General features: G+C 39.0%; 1 protein-coding gene across 28 annotated transcripts in view; it reads left to right on the forward strand.

The window, feature by feature from the left end:
• Window positions 1–17,266, forward strand: part of UNC80 (unc-80 subunit of NALCN channel complex) — a 157,723-nt gene that overhangs the window by 133,623 nt on the left and 6,834 nt on the right. For 18 of the 28 annotated variants that reach the window (XM_075180285.1, XM_075180290.1, XM_075180286.1 and 15 more), the window contains 3 exons: window positions 891–972; window positions 6,008–6,170; window positions 16,206–16,402. In XM_075180285.1, coding sequence (XP_075036386.1) covers window positions 891–972; window positions 6,008–6,170; window positions 16,206–16,402 — 442 coding nt within the window. Of the gene's footprint in view, window positions 1–890; window positions 973–6,007; window positions 6,171–16,205; window positions 16,419–17,266 lie in introns of all 28 variants that reach the window. The other 10 variants (XM_075180288.1, XM_075180296.1, XM_075180311.1 and 7 more) reach the window with 5 other exon arrangements.

A 17,266-nucleotide genomic window follows, 5' to 3' on the forward strand; every position in this document is an offset into this window, starting at 1 on the left:
TGAAATAGACTGCCATACACTTTCCTTTAGAAACCTGGGGGAATATTTACTAAACTGCGGGTTTGAAAAAGTGGAGATGTTGCCTATAGCAACCAATCAGATTCTAGCTGTCAATTTGTAGACTGCACTAAATAAATGAAAGCTAGAATCTGATTGGTTGCTATAGGCAACATCTCCACTTTTCCAAACACGCAGTTTAGTAAATCTAGCCCCTGGATTTTTGCAGACTCTAGTAGACAGTTACTGTGTTTTTGCAGCCTGCATCTGTATCCAGCTATGTAAATTAGCCATCACATATAAAGTGGAGTACAAGAAACAATGCCTAAAAAATAAAATGGTCAAACTGCAGTACAGTGATTGTGTACTTAATTTTACTATTTTCTACAGGGCATAGATATTAGGACTGGATGATTTAATTTATAGCCTGATTGTTATCTGTGTTCGCTATAATGTACATTTGTTTGTACGTTTAAGGTACACATATATGGAGAAGCCAGTATAGCAGTAAATATTTGCTGCAAAACAATGTAGAAATCTTGAATTTTCCCTCATACTTACAGTAGAAGTAGAGTAAAGTCTGCCAAAAAGAATCTGCCTATAAATGAGTATGTCCACATGGGTAGCTGACAGAATGTAACAATATTTATAATTCCTCTTCAACACCTGTACCTACCATGATTGATCTTATTTGCTGAGAATAAGAATCGGTAAGAAAAAGTGTTCATGGTTGTTTCCTGTGCTTAAGGATACCTGGTGTTGTTACACTTGCACTAGATCCCTTTGTTTACTTACTCAGTGCTCAAATACTTGTTGTCTTCCTTGTCAGCATCTACCATACTTCCTTCTCATGTGTGTGCATTCCATATGTTAATGCTGTTAACAATCAACAGGGTAGCCAGTGTGCAGAGTGAACCTGGTCACCAGAACCTTCTCATTCAACCACCCCTTGGGAGGAAGAGAGGACTGAGGCAGGTAAGAACCACATAACACAGAAGGTGAAGTCATCTATGAAGGGTCTACCAGATGGCCCTGACTTCAACAAGAGAGAAAGTTGTGTCCTTCATGGTCTTGATTTCCAACAGTAGTCGGAGTACGTTGTGTCCTTCATGCTGAAACTGCACACAATAATACTAGTATATTAATAGGTGGAACATGAACTATGTTATTATCACTTTTCCCCCAGTTTCTATGTTTTTGTTTTCACTTCATGTCATTTCCTCTATGTCCAACTGTACTTAATTATCACTTAGCATTATTTCATCTTCATTACCTCCCACTTTCATTCTTACAAGCCGACATTTCATGAAGCTAACTGGTGATAATTACATTGTAGCTTGACCTGTGTAATGTCAGCTACTAAACATTGTTGGTTTCACTACTAAATATGAAAGGTACAATGTTATTCCACACTTTGTATGCTGTGCTTACTCTGCGCTTATGCTATACATATACGTACTGCATGTGCTATGCGCTTTAGGGGACATTTATGAAAACTGGTGCAAAGGAAATATATGTGTAAATTAGATTCTACTGGTCATTTTTCTCATGCAGATTAGAAAGTAAAATACAAACATTTGACATTAACATGGAAAAGACCATCTTTGTCCTTTGTACCATTTTCCATAATTGTTCCCCATTGTCAGAAGCATTACAGACAGGGACTGGTTATATTAAATGTGGTAAAACAGAGATTAGCATAACAGTCAGTGTGTATGTACACACATACCCAGAGGCTGACTGGGCCGGGGGGCAAATCCCCCCTGGGCCGCTCCCATAGTGGGCTACCTTGGGCTTTAAAATGTTCTTAAAAGGCTGCTGAGCGGAGTCTCGCAACCACAAGCTGAAATTTGCCAGCCAGCCCCTGCACATACTCCAATGGGTATAGATGCTGTTAACAGTTTAATAACGTTGAAGCAGAGGTCTCAGCTATATGACTAGGAGATGACACTCATTCAGCGTTATAAATCTGATACCTATTCCAGAGCGCTACCATTTGTGTGTGTCTGTATTTGTGACCGTCTGTGTGCTCTCTTATTATCCACAGTTGGTGAAGGGAGGATAATTTCTGGATATAAACAACAAATGCTACAGTATATCACTACATTATATAAATCATATCAATGAAAGCTTCTTTGTATCCAGAAGACTTCTACTGTGATCAGTAATATAATAGCTATTACAAAATTTTGAAGAAAACTTCTGTTGACATCACTGTTGACATGTTAGAATTCTAAGGACATAATACATTGATCATGGAACCACTCGTGCTATATTTGCTTACATGTGTCACCCTTATTTTTCTATCACTTTATTGATATTCTACAGATATACGTGACCTTGTCAAGTAACCCAGTGATTTCAGTTACCAGACTGTACAGGAGAACTTGTATAAATATATGGTTGGACAGCACAGAGCACTAATATTTAAAATTACCATGCCCTGTCAAGATTCTAAATGTGAAGTTATCTTTAGGAACGCAATTATTTATTATTAACCATGGTCCAGCAATTAGGTATATATGAATAGAGGTGGTGGGCATTAGGTGGCATTTCTGGCACAATTTATTTTCTCCCCTTGTCTTTTTTTGATAATGTTTGAAACAAAACACCAGGACATTGTTGAGGGTAAAATAAATTCTAAAATAAATGCCACACAACAATTACACCTTATTCTGTCCCCTACAGTGAAGGCAGCCATTTTGTGCCTGAACCCAATATGAGGATACAGCCTATCGATTAATTAGAAACCAGTGACAGCATGAAATGCTTTACTTAGGTCATTGGTTTCTAGTAAGTTAATATGCTTTATTCTCATCAGTGTTAGTGATTCCGCCAACAAAACAATGTCTCTGTCATTGGATTCTTGGTTCCCCTTGTTTTTCGCTCCTATAAAAACGAAACACTTTTTCTGATAATGTCAGTGAGAGTTACCAATACAACCATCGATCATAAATCTTTCTAAAGATATCTTCACATTCACTGCATACATAATAAAGCAAGTCTAGCATGAAATAATTATTTGTATCATTCACAAACATATTCAATGAGCTGAATATTTTTTTATAGTCTCATAAAAACGACCGCATTGAGAAGATAATTTATGTAGGATCTTAAAAAGGTTGTGACCATGTGAAGGATTTATGGCCAATGTTCCTGTGTTACGCCCAAGACTTTGGCTTTTTGTGAAATGCCCACATGTACATTTGATTGGAAAGTCTGGAAATATTCTGATACTATGGGCCTCATTTCGAGTTGGACACATTTGTGCTCTGAATTTATGCAGAAGAGACGTGCAAAAAAGGAGTGCTTACGTGAATACATTGAGTCGGACGTATCTCAATATGTGTACAACTCAAAAACAATATACCAACCATAACAAGTGTGTATGCTTAACAACAGGGTAGATGTGGCTTGGCAGTGTTAGTAGTAAATACTAAAGTCGCATTACCCTTTTGTACACAATATAATAATGTAATGAAGTGAAAAACCCTACATGCATTCTTTGGTGTGCATACACAGTACACAAATGCATATATTACACAAAAAAGTGTACGTCCAACTCTAAATTAGGGTCTATGGGACTGAGTCATTAAGGAAAGTAAGTAAAATAAAAAGTAAATGTTCTCTGGGACAAACCATGTTACAATGCAAGGGGTGCAAATTAGTTTATTATTTTGCACATAAGCTAAATACTGGCTGCTTTTTTTTTATCTAGGGCACAAATACCTGATAGTTTCAGTTTTACAATAAAATTTAAAATTGATCTAGGACATGCCTTACCCCAACTATAAATTTCTCCCCATATTTTAAATTTCAATGCAACATGGTCTTACCCAGATGCAAAGTTACTCCTTTTTTATGCTTTGCTCTCCTTAATGACTCAGGCACTGTATCCTTATAATACACAATTGATGCTAATATATTTATAAATTCTTTTAAATAATATCTGTATAATTGGTGAGTTCCGGTGTTATCGCCTATAAGCAGTGAGTACTGAAAACTCTTTATTACAAGGACCAATGCACCTTCTACTGTAAATTATTAATAATATTACAAGTATCCTTGGATTTCCGTGACCTGTATGATAACCATTAGGCCTGCATCTTTGTAGTTTTATTTGCCCATGGAACCCTTTGTGACTTATAATTCAATTAAAGTTTACAGTAGTGTGTATATTTATCCCATATATAATTTGAGTTGAGGTTGATATCCTAACCACACGTTAGCACTAAAGTATCAGTATCACGTACCTGGAAGTTTAGAGGTTTCATGTCGTTTTGAATATATCATCATCATCAGCATCACCATTTATTTATATAGCACCACTGATTCCGCAGCGCTGTACAGAGAACTCATTCACATCAGTCCCTGCCCCATTGGAGCTTACAGTCTAAATTCCCTAACATACACACATAGAGAGAGACTAGGGTCAATTTTGATAGCAGCCAATTAACCTACTAGTATGTTTTTGGAGTGTGGGAGGAAACCGGAGCACCCGGAGGAAACCCACACAAACACGGGGAGAACATACATACTCCACACAGATAAGGCCATGGTCGGGAATTGAACTCATGACCCCAGCGCTGTGAGGCAGAAGTGCTAACCACTTAGCCACCATGAATATATCAGTTCTAGACATTAGAGTGTAGGTTTGTGAATGATACAATATTTTATTTCATATTTCAGCAGTATGAAAACTACTCACCTTAGTAAACTGGTTTTTTTTTGCATGCTTTGTGAAATGCAAATCTGTCAGTGTCATTATTCTCAGCAACTACACTCAACAGCCTCTGATAATGATACAATTCCAAAATGTTTTTCTTCTTTTTTAGCTAATAATAATTATTTACTTTGCTGCATGAATTAACTATGGCAAAACTATAAAACTGCTGTATAGAAAATGTATCTACAAAACTGATTTATGGAATACTTCTTTAATAATAAAACTGGTGTGGTTCTTGGCTTTTGTTATGTTCTAAAGTTGACAGGTCTGAATTTGGCCTGGTATTGAGCTTAGCAACCACAAAACCTATAATACAAGTTATACAGAAGATGTAATAACTACTTATAATATTTATAACTAGATATATAAAAGTATCACAACTTGCAGATATTTTAGATATAGTTTGTGGAGATAGTTTTCAATACACACATGCAGCAAATTTCCTGTTGACCACTTGCCACCCGCCTGTTGATTTCAAATGCTGAAACTATGGGCAGAAGATCGTTTCTGCATTCATCTGACAGCCTGAGAGGGTGCCAATAACTGTTTCATTCAATTCCTGCACCCCCTCTCCTCTAAACTTCTGTTAATGTACGGGCCCTTCAACATATATCATAGTTGCCAACTCCGGGAAACAAGTTTCCGGGAGAGGGGGCGAGACTGGAGGGCGGGAGGGGACGGGACGAGGCCAATCGAGGAGAGTTGGCAAGTATGACATATATACTTGTGAATATTATTGGTAGCTGTTTTATACCAAAACTTGTATTTTAGGTTTAGTGGGCATTTGCAGTGTCCTGTTACAGCTCCTTAGATATTTGCTGTTTTCTTACTGGTTGGGGAACAGTTCCACCAAAAATTATCTCGACCTTCTTGTCTGTATAGATGAGGCTAAATATCAAATGCAGCGCTCGGGGTATGCATTTAAACATCTCTGATTAAAACTCTGTTATTGGTTTGGCACCATAAGTAAAGTGACCCTTAAACCTGTTATTTTCATATAATGTTGTGCTTGTGCTTTGTATTAATATTGTCTGTAGATTTGCCAAGCATGGCAGGAGCTATATAAACCTTCTGGATTTATGACTACAAATAGCACAACTATGACAGAGTCTAATCTTCAATGCTCTACAGGTGGAACTGTGTCTAGTTGACCATGCAGACAACGCAAATATGCAAGTAGCTTATTATTGACCTCAAGGTTCAAAGAACCACATGTGCCCAATGGCATACATGAGCTTGAATCTTCCTGAATGTTAATATCTCCCCTGTATTACGGTGTAACAGGGGGCTTTCTCTCCTTCTCACCTGGTTCAGCTACGAAGGCCTTTGCTCTCACGTCAGAAAACTCAAACTGAACCAAGAAGTCGGCATGGGGCAAGACTCTCAACAACTCGCAGGAGCATACAGCCCCGGGCCAAGCAGATAGGTCAGGAAGATCAAAAAACAGGTTTGGTTCTATTTTTTAATTGAAATGTGGAACTGTATTTTCTTATATCATTAAGGTACCTAACATGCCAGTTAGACACATTAGGCCTGAATAATCAAGGAACATAAATGCCGATATGTGCCATATTTAGTGTAAAATCACACTGTGCATGCCCAGAACCAGACCATACACCAGTGAACGCAGCAATGTCCAATACATCTTCGAGCGCAAAGGACCCTTAGACCAGTCTATGATTTCAGTGGCATAATGGGGAGGTCATGTAGTCAATGTACAGTAAGGGGGTGCCAAGCTTGAGCGCACGCAGCAGCAACCAATTCAAGCTTTGAGCATCTCAAGATTACGTGTTGTCTGTCGTTTCACTTGCACCAGCTACAGGTCTGGTGTAAGTGTTGATTGCTAGTGATGATGGCTGGGTATACATGCTACAACATGTGTTTGCAATCCGAAGCAACTGTAAAAATTTATTTTATGTACAGGAGACATTGCTAACATTCTAATAAATGTATTTAATGGGCGTATGTCTGATGTTAGTGCGTTTTCAAAAAAAGCACACATTACATTCGTTTCACGTTCCTTGATGAATGAGATGCATCATGAGTCTGTATAAAAGGTGGACAGGCTGGAATTGGAGTAAAACATGGTTATATATTAAAATAGTATAAAATTAGCACTATATTAAAAATACTTAAAGGCTAATGTCAATTGAGTCATGTTCATAATGTCTTGAAATACCATTAAATTAGCGATTATATATTTCTAAAATGGCAAAAAAAATAAGAATCATTATGAATAAATATTATTAATTTATTTTAACATTTATTTATTGGTTATTTATTTTAGTAATTTTTAAATAATTCAAGCAATTTCAAATGAGGATGACTGTTGCTGTTTTGTATGTGATTAATATTTAACACAATTGTAAACATAATTTATTTCCACATTCTGTCTACTTCACCTATTTATAGATTATCCCAATTGTCCTATTTTATAGACTACCCCTATTAAATGAGTTTAGCAATCAGTGGGTAGGTGCACAAAATGAGTGGACGGAGTTTACCGATAAGAAGTGACGTAATTATGTACCTGCCTCTGAAACTGCTCTGAGGGGTTTTCGGGTGATAAATTGTCACTTTTTTCTGTAGAATTCGTAGACATTGTTTAATATGGTGGAACTAGAAAATGTACAAGGTAGACTGTTAGAGCCAGGAAAAGTCAACACAGATGTATATAACCTTTAATGTGAATATATGTGGTCACACTGTTGGAAATCTTTTTCTCCATGTAGTAACTGTGATATCATCCAGCCAGGAAAGAGGTATCATCATCATTATCAACATTTATTTATATAGCGCCAGCAAATTCACCTCTTCTTGTGCTAGGGGACAATAATATTGACTAAAACAAAGAAAAAAAACAAAGCCCTTTGTGACACCAACAATTGGATTGTAGGTAAAAAAATACTCTTATTGTAAAACCTGTAAAAAATGGACATAATGATTACTCCATTGTACTCATAATAACATTGTTTCTTCACACAACGTTATTAGGGGCATATTCAATTGTTAGCGTTACTGGCAAAAGTAACGCGACTTGTGCACTATTAGCGTCATTACGGTAATAGTGCGCATAAATACCGTTATTACGGTACCTTTCATGCTGGATTTCAGCTCGCGGCTCAGGGAGCTGCGAGCTGAAATCAGGCTTAGTATTACCGTAATAACGGTAATACTTGTAACTCTGCGGGAAATTCAAACAATTGAATATGCCCCTTAAAGTTACAATTATCTATCCAGTGCTCACCTGTCTAGAAAGGCTGGGTCCTGGGAGATAAGTGACAGGAGAGGAGGAGACAACGGCAGAGGGGGGCTTTTCAACGCTACATCAGGTGGTGGAGACTACACCTCCCAGGATGCCCAGGAGCCAGTCAAACATGGAGAGCTTGGCTGAAAACAGGAAGGAGAATTACAGAACTATGGCCATACAGGAGTTAGGCGCTCCCATTGCTGGGACTGATGCCTAACCAGGCAGAGCCAAATTGAGACAGAGAGCAGTGTAACTAAATCCACTGAGCATGCAAAAGAGAAAAGTCTCTGTCAGAGTGCTCCAAAGCATAGAGAGACTTTAGGAAATGAGAAGGGATGTCAAGAGAGTTGCAAGTCTCAGAAAAAGCTGTATGTTTTAGAGAGAGAGAGAGAGAGAGAGATGTCAACCTTATAGTGAAAGCTGCCAGTCTTACCAAATAAACTGCAAATGTATCAGGAAAAGCTGCCAGGTTACTAGAGAAAGCTGCCAGGCTCACAGAGAATAAGCTGCCAGATGTGCCTAGGAAATCCAAGTCCAGTCTGCAGGTCCAGGGAGAGACCAGTTCCAGCCCAGAGATCTAGAAGCAGTTTAGGGTCAGCTCAGATGTCCAAGAAGAGTCCAGTCCAGAGTGAGTTCGGAATCATTCAAATTGTTTGCAAAATAGCCTGTTCCATTTCCAGTGCACCAGGTGTCTGCTGGTGCTGTTTCTTATACTTCTACTACGTTAAAGCCTATAGAGGAGAGTCACTGGAGAATCTGTGTTTATAGAGCCTTCAAGGTTTTCAGATCTGGTCAGTGTAGATGGCAAGCACAAGATACCCGCTATAGACTGCATAGCACCAGACACAGAGCTAACCACGGCTACTGCCGCCTGTTTGAGCCAGAGGTTTTGCTTTGAACTACTCTACACTGTCAGAACTACTCCTTCCTTCATCCATTGCATTTATCTGTGCTTATTCTTGCATAAGAGGTTACTACCCTCGTTATTTTCTTCTTATCAAGTTGTGACAACTACATACATCATTGTCTTCATTCTCATATTTGTTATCATTGGAAGTACAAATCCCACTACAATTATCTTCTTCAGAATGACAGCTATAGTCTTTATCATCTTCGATACCAAGAGACTCATTATTATTCTTTCTTATTATTTGCATTAACATACTTGTTGCAAAAACTTCTAACAATATATGCTGCTACTGCATATTTTATAACTCAGTGTGAGTTTGTGCCAGGGCTTGCTGAGACCAGTAGTACACCTGCAATAATGTACTAAAATCTATATTTTACAGATGTATTACCCCAATACACCGCTGCACAGGGGTGTTGGGAGGATCCTTACTGCTTCAGCAGCCACAATAGATATTAGCGTATATACGGCTGTATTCAGGTCAGATTAAGCCACATTTCCAACTTTACTGTACACTGCCTGCGCTTGCCCTCCCCTTCCTTCACCTGTCCTGCCTCTCGAAGCATAAAGAGGCGCAACTGTCAGATGCAAACAAATTGCATAAAAATTTACGCTGCGTAAACAGGCGTTTGTCTGACTCTGCTTCAGCACCTCTGTGTTTGGCTGCAATAACATAGAAGCATGGAGTTATTCTAAAAACTATGGAGACTTTTTCTTGTTGACTTTCTAAGTGTAGTGATATATATTTAAGATGAAAGGTCTTTCTAGCAGGACCCTCTTTTCTCGTGTTTTCCTACTATTGCATCACCCACTGTAACTCTAGGCCTGCTTCCCAAGTCCTGTTTTCCCTGATTTCTTGAGCCCAGGCCTACTTCACATTGGGCATTACAACTTGATCTGCATTGCTAAGTTATTTGTGTGTAAACTGTTATATAGTAAATGTCTGTTTTTTGTATTATTATGTTTAGCTTAATAATGTATTTTGTAATGTGTTATGGATCGTTGCAGTCTCTGCTTTGTATACTACTGTAAACTTAATGTATGGCACTGTGGACCTTTTGTGGCAACTTATAAATATGAGATAATGATAATAATAATAATAATAATAATAATCCTAGTCTTTTGAATCTGCAGATAAAAGCCCTGTATAAAGGCTTCCTTTGTATAATGATTGGAGCCACAGATTATGTTTACAGGATGCCACGTCTGGTGTATGGTTTCTCATAAACTGCATCAGTCTATAGATCTCAACTTATCCCTATGCTGCATTGAATAGGTGTAGAGCAACCAGGTCTAAGTAAAATGCCTCAATAAACATTTGGAGATTATTTTGTGAAGCCTCACTTTAGCAGTAGCTACCATGTCTTGGGCCCTTATGAGTAGACCAATAGCTTCATCTCATGGCCAGTTTACTTTAGCCGTCATCTACCTAAAAGTTTTTCAGTGAATTAGTTGCAATCAGATCAGTATTATTCCTCCCCTTATTGGGCTGTGGGTGACTGTCACCAAAAACATGTACTGTCTCTAGCACTTAATGACATTGTCATGTACATTGTTATAACAGTACCACAGGAAGCTCAAATACTTTTATTTGTCTTCTCTAACCACAAAGCATTACAACATTTGCTGGATGTCAGTTGTTATGGCAACATCTTCTTTCCTGAACTGCATTAACACTTCTAAGAGGTCTTCTAAGAGGGAAGTTGTTTAATGATAATCTTGAAACTCCAGTCATATCAGATATGCTTCTTCCGGGTAGTATACAGCGAAGATTAGGAGATACGAACATTCTTCTTTCTCCACAAATGGTGGAGCTAGTCCTGCATGACTGCTGTTAGGCAAGTCACCCACAGATTTCCTGCTTGTTGTTGGGACGGTGATGTAAGTGAATCAAATTGGAGTGGTGCAACTCACATTTGCTCTTTAACTTATCCCATCACAATGACTGAGAAGATAGAGGACGCATAAAGTCAATGTTCTCTGCACAAAATAACTAATTCCTTCAAGGAGCTCTTTGATATGTTTTAATGTGAATATACACTCAATATGTGTACAGGTATACGAGATACATTGAGCTGTAAATGGATGAATAGTAAAGACAGTGGATGGCAGCCTTAAACTACCCCCTCCTACACTTATAGGGGGGAATTAAATTTGGCGTGAGGTGTCGTGATGTATCTCCGGAACAGTATGAGGTGTCACATCATGGCAGAGATTTTTCTCAAATCTCCGCTCATATTACCTCCTGTCTGATAGGGATACGAGGAGAAAATCATCATTTATTTATTTATATATATAGCGCCACTAATTCCACAGCGCTGTACAGAGAATTCACATCACTCCTTGCCCCATTGGAGCTTACAGTCTTAATTCCCTAGCACACACAAGGACAATCTAAGGTCAATTTTGATAGCAGCCAATTAACCTACTAGTATGTTTTTGGAGTGTGGGTTGAAAATGGAGCCCCCGAAGAAAACCCACGCAAACACAGGGAGAACATCCAAACAGGGCCGTCTTTCCCATTGGGCACAATGGGCAGGTGCCCGGGGGCCCTGCAGCCCAGGGTGGCCCGTCGGAGGCAGCAAAAAAAAAACCTGAAAAAAAAGAAGAAAATACTTACCATGCGGTCAGCTGGCGATCCGGCTCCCCCCATGGTCTTCTCCTCCGTGCGGCGCTTGCAGTGCATGTCGGGCGTGACGTCATCACGCCCGCCCGACATCCATTGCGGAGCGCGACGGAGGAGGAGACCATGGAGGGAGCCGGATCGCCAGCTGACCGCAAGGTAAGTATTTTCTTCTTTTTTTTAGGTATTTTTTTTTTTTTGCTGCCTCCGACGGGCCCCATGGCCTGCAGGACCCATATATATAATCTTTTTTTTTTTTTTGTATATATAGGGGCCCCGGTGCACTGCTGTGTCCGGGGGCCCAGAACGTTCTTATGAGGGCCCTGCATCCAAACTCCACACAGATAAGGCCCTGGTCAAATGAGAGGAGATTCTGTACCGTATTGCCTGGCAATATGCACAGCCAGACATCGCAGTGATGTCAGGTGGCACTTCAACAGCAATTGAATTCCCACAATAGAGTGTGACCAGTTGCCAAACAATAAGAGTAGGATTCCTACACAAAATGTTGCACATGCTTATCGCTGCTTTAAGTCTATTGCTGATAGCATCCCCTTATTAGATGATTTGCCAGCATTAACTATGGATGGTATGTTGTTCAACTCTTAAGCTGTAGCTTAGCCCTGGTAAATGTGGGTCAGTTTTGGTTTACTCTAGTTCTAAAAGCAGAACCCCAAGATCTTGTAGCCTTTGATTAACGTTTTTGGAGATCCTGGGAAAGTTTACAACTTTCTTGAGGAGTATGTTTCCATTCAACATCTGGGCTACAAAGTAACAGCCTTTTTATACCATTTGGTGTCTTGCTGCAGGAGTATTACATATCTTGACTTCGTTACAACCATTTTTCAAGTTCTTGCTTAAGGTGATATTTAGATTGTTAAATTACTTAATAAAGGTAGATCCCCATGATCTGCAGTTCTCTGGATGGTCATCAAGCTTTGTGAGTCCTGCGTTGACAAATTCATGACACACCATACATTTAGCAAGGTCAGTCATATCTGACAAATTTGTCTGGGTACACTGAGATATCTGCAGAATGTTATAGTTTGGGATTTCACTATGTCCATTTCATTTGAATGTGATGAACAGTGAAGTAGGTTGATGCTGGTTAGGTTCCTTTAGTATGTGTGAATGGTATTGCATTTGAGAGTGATGTAATGTGTTCTTCTAGCAGAGTATGTGTTAGAAAGGACAACATCTACTCCATCTGGGCTTGCTTGGATTCAGCATCAGTAACCTATTCTTCATTGGATACGGCAGATACAATTCAATGGGAAATGAGGTTTCCTAGTCACACAAGAAGGGTTCAGCCATGTCTCAGTGCTTTAAATAACTTTTTACTGTTTTTAATTTCATTTTGCCACACTTCCTTTCTAAATTCCTATTTATACATACAGTATACTGAATACAATACAAAACAGAAGTTGCTATACATAGCAGTGCCATATAAGAAGCAGTGCACTATAGGAACCAGGGGTGCATAGTTTGGAATAATCAAAGGAATATAAGGTACCTTATATACAAGGATCTTACAAGAATAGTTGCAAGTAGAAACTAGGTTAGAGTAGTTTATGACTGCCAGGGCTTGTAGGGACCAGTAGTGCCACACATGAAAGTGCTATTTTTGGACTTTTAAACATAATTACCCCAACATGCACCCCACAGGGGTGTTAGCAGAAGGCCTAGTGCTACAGGCAGTGGACTATTTTTTTTCTAGGTAGAGGCCTGTATTTTTTTCACAGCCCCTAGGGCCTGTGAAAAACAGGCTGCAGCCGTTTCCCATTATGATAAGGGGGTGGGGGGCTCTCAAATTCTGGATTCCTCTGTCGTATGATCAACCAAACCTGTCATAGCCTGGTGCTGCTTGTGGTTTTTGAAGGAGGACCCCACATTGTTTATCCCACTGCATTAGTGGTAACCAGCCCAGGCTATGAGCACAGGTGTTTAGTTAATTTTGGGAGGGGGCATGTGTGGTAAGAGCAGGATGCCAGGCATATCCGTGAACCTAAATTTTGAGCTTGCTTGACATCCCCTCTCACCAGCCACGGCTATATAGATTATATTAAAAATGTATTCCCCTATGTATGGTTTATGTTAAAATTATACTGTTCTTAAACGTTGCCAGGTAGGTTCCATAGGTATAAATGTATCCCTATTATTGGTACAGCGTGCCTGGTATACCTAGTGGGAATACTATTAACCCTTCTATTGGCCTTTTCATTATTTTTAGGCCATTTTAAAGCAACATACTTAATAAAACAGCTGCAGCTACTATAATTTTTATACATGAAATGACACTGAGGAGTAATAGATACTGTATATATAACTAATTGTGTATAACTGTTTAGAATTAAAAAACAAATCAATTACTATCCTATACATTAGATGACCCCCGGTACATACAGTGGGTAAATATATATATATATATATATATATATATATGTATATATTATCTATAATATAAATGTCTAGTGGCGTGTGTTAGTCTGTCTGTGTGTGTGTGGAAAAAATAAAACCAAGCTGCAGCGCCACCTGCTGGGCGGAGTTATACACTGACCTACTAAATTCTTAGTGTGTGTGGAAAAAAAAAATCAGAAAGGGCTGAAATTTGGTATACTAAGATGTTTTTAATTTGTTAATTTAATTTGTTAATTGTTAAAAGTGTTTATAAAGATTTTAAAAAAATATATATATATTTCTTGAAGGAGAAGTGACAGTTGGGAGTGGTTGGTGGTTGCCGGGGGTGACAGTGGGGAGTGGTTGGTGGTTGCCGGGGGTGACAGTGGGGAGTGGTTGGTGGTTGAGGCCTGGGCTATGGCCCAAATGCATGACAAGAACCTTTTTAACACCTTAAGTAGCTTGATTTGACTAGAATGCATGAGTATCATGCACGGGTTAACTTGTATATATATATGTATGTATATATATAATTTATTTATTTTAAGGAACACATTAGACTAAGCTCATCATTCAGGCCTCTTGGATTCAATGTAACCAGTTTCTCCATCCACATCCAAAGTGACTCTCTTCTTAATAACAGTATTTTTAGATCAACTGAACAACTGCATTCCTTTCTTAGCATGGGGTCATCATCCCTTTGTATACTGTCCTGTGTGTCTGTATGTTTGTCTTGAGGAAATTCTGAAGCATACAGTTGTTAAATTACAGATTACTGTATATTGTGTTTGAATCCCAATTTTAGATGGCTCATTTCTCCCTGTGACCACAGTTATTCTCTGGTGCTAAACATTGTTATGTAGTGGTCACTGTGTTGAAGCTGTTCTGCTTCCAAAAGGGAGATCTGCCCTCATGACCAATCAGGTGAAAAATGAGCTGGGCATGCTCATAATATCTTTGCCCATTGGCTCGGTCAAATCTAGTCTTGTTTGGTTAGCTCAGAGCAGTCAACCCCTCTCCTGGATTGGCTAGAATGCTGAAACCTCCACTATAATTGGTGCAGCATTTCAACGTTTGTTTGAATGTATGGCAAGGATGGAGACTGGTATTAAATCCATGCAAAGAGCACATATTGCTGTATCGTGTGTGTCATCTTGTACTTTGAGACCATTCGGACTTGGAGTTACAGCTCCTGTTAGGCTTTTCTGGGACCTTACCAGAAACTGATAGCTTCAAAATCTCTACGGACCTTGTCACTTCATGCACCTGTCAAAAGCAGAAAGACATTGGACACAGCCCTTACCCTGCTGGTAGAGGAGTGAATCTGTTGCTCCACGGTGGATCATCGCTCCAAGGGAAACGGTGAATGTAGCACCCTTAAGGTAGGGTTATTTAGTAGGTTATTTGTCCGGTGAACCCTTTGACTTTTGTTACTTGTATTATTTGTATTGTGTGTGTTCTCCGTTTTATATATAAAATAAGCTACCCATGTACTTTTTTGGTTGTTTGCTTTCAAGTGATTTCAAACTCAAAGAAGTACCTGGTACCCTCATCCAGCAGATAAGGCTATCTTTGGGGTGACCAGCAAGTGCTTTGTGGGCAAAAGAGTTAAACATAAGCCCGGTATCCTCACAACATGCTTTTTTACATTTATTTTCTTTTTTTTAATATACATTAAAACACCATCATTAAGCTGATGTTGACTGGTGTCTCGAGTATGCTGCCACATCAAGATACACCTAAAGCTTATCTTGATGCGCTTCAAACATATCTTCATGTGGACCTGTTTAACATACTATTTTGCGATGCGAGTACTTTAAGATATGTGCAAACCTTTAAATGCACCATTTTTGTGGCATGTATTTTATGGGTGCATTTTGGAGGCAAATACATTCTTTCCTAAATGACCTCCTCAATCACTTAACAGCATATCACTGTAAATTAGGAAGTGTGTACAGAAAGAAGGCCAGAGTCTGACTCTCTTCAGCTTGAAATGCTGAGATGCATGATACAGAATAATGTCTAGCTCCTGTCTGCTGTGGGAGCAACTGGGGATTTAGTTAATAGAAAGCAAATGTAGGTTGGATTATAATTTCAACTTCCCAGGGTCTACACAGCTGTTTGGTTTGATGTTTGTTAGCTGATTATAATCCACAACTGAGCTTCTACATTCTATTCCTGGTTGTTTTATATTTGAATTGTCTTGACTTTGGTCACTTTTGCACACATCATAATCAACATGCATGGATTAAGTCATTATTTTATCTGCCTTATCATGGCCCCTTCTACTTTTTTCCTGCAGTGGATCAGAAGAGATCTGTAACCTTTACTGAGACACAGCCTCAGCCATCCACATCCCATGCTGAGGTCCCTCCCATAGCTCCACGTTCTGGCTGCAGTCCTGCACCATCCATCAAACAAGTGTCTGCAGAGAGCCCAGTACTCATCTCCTCTCCATCCATCACTGTAGCTGACCTTCACAGCCAGACTGACAGCCAGGTAACACCACAAACAGGTTAGACAACGTGTATCTCACCTCCTCTAAATAATCAACATGCTGGAGAGGCCTGCCAGGTGTTGTAACTGAGAAACTAGACCCAGACTAGTAAAGGGCCAATAAGTGTTGATAGGTTTTTTCTTTTCATTTTTAAAAGCGTTATATTTTATCCTCTGTCATGTAGCAGCTCTGTGACCATTGACCATAAGATCGGTATTCAGCAATAAAGACTCAGCATTCAGTAGAATACTTAAAAGACTATAAAGTGCCTTAGATATGATGGGTATCTACTCAAACCATGAACATCTCCACAACAATCCATATAAATGGAAATGCCACTCTCTTCAGGTGATACTACTCTCAAACCTGTCCCAGCTCTACAGATGCTCTTAGTGAAAGTTTAAATAGTTTTGAACTTTATGACTATTTGTCCTTCAACATAGTTTTGTACATGTCACTCTAAGTGATTACAGTAGGACATGTTCTGTAAAAGTCTGGACTGAAAAGGAAAATTTCCATTCAAAGCATATACTTACCATAAAGGGGTTAAGTGGCAAAGCCATGCCGTTGCTCTGTTTGCACCTGTTTAGAAAGAACACTGGCCATTCTCTACACATAGCTTTATCATATAGGACTACTTGTATTCTATCTCTAGGTTTATGAGACTGATCTCCTCATTGCAATACATGGCAGGTCTCTCTGGCAATGGGTTTACTGGGAATGAAAATGATGCAATTGATATTTTATTTAAATTGCAGTCTGGAACAATATGCTCTGTTTTTAAAGAGATACAACCCTATTTTTTGTGAAATCCGTTACATATACAGGGTTATATAAAGACTCAGAAAATCAGTCCGCCTTGATGT

This window comes from Mixophyes fleayi, chromosome 7, assembly GCF_038048845.1.
Source record: "Mixophyes fleayi isolate aMixFle1 chromosome 7, aMixFle1.hap1, whole genome shotgun sequence".
NCBI lineage: Eukaryota > Metazoa > Chordata > Amphibia > Anura > Limnodynastidae > Mixophyes > Mixophyes fleayi.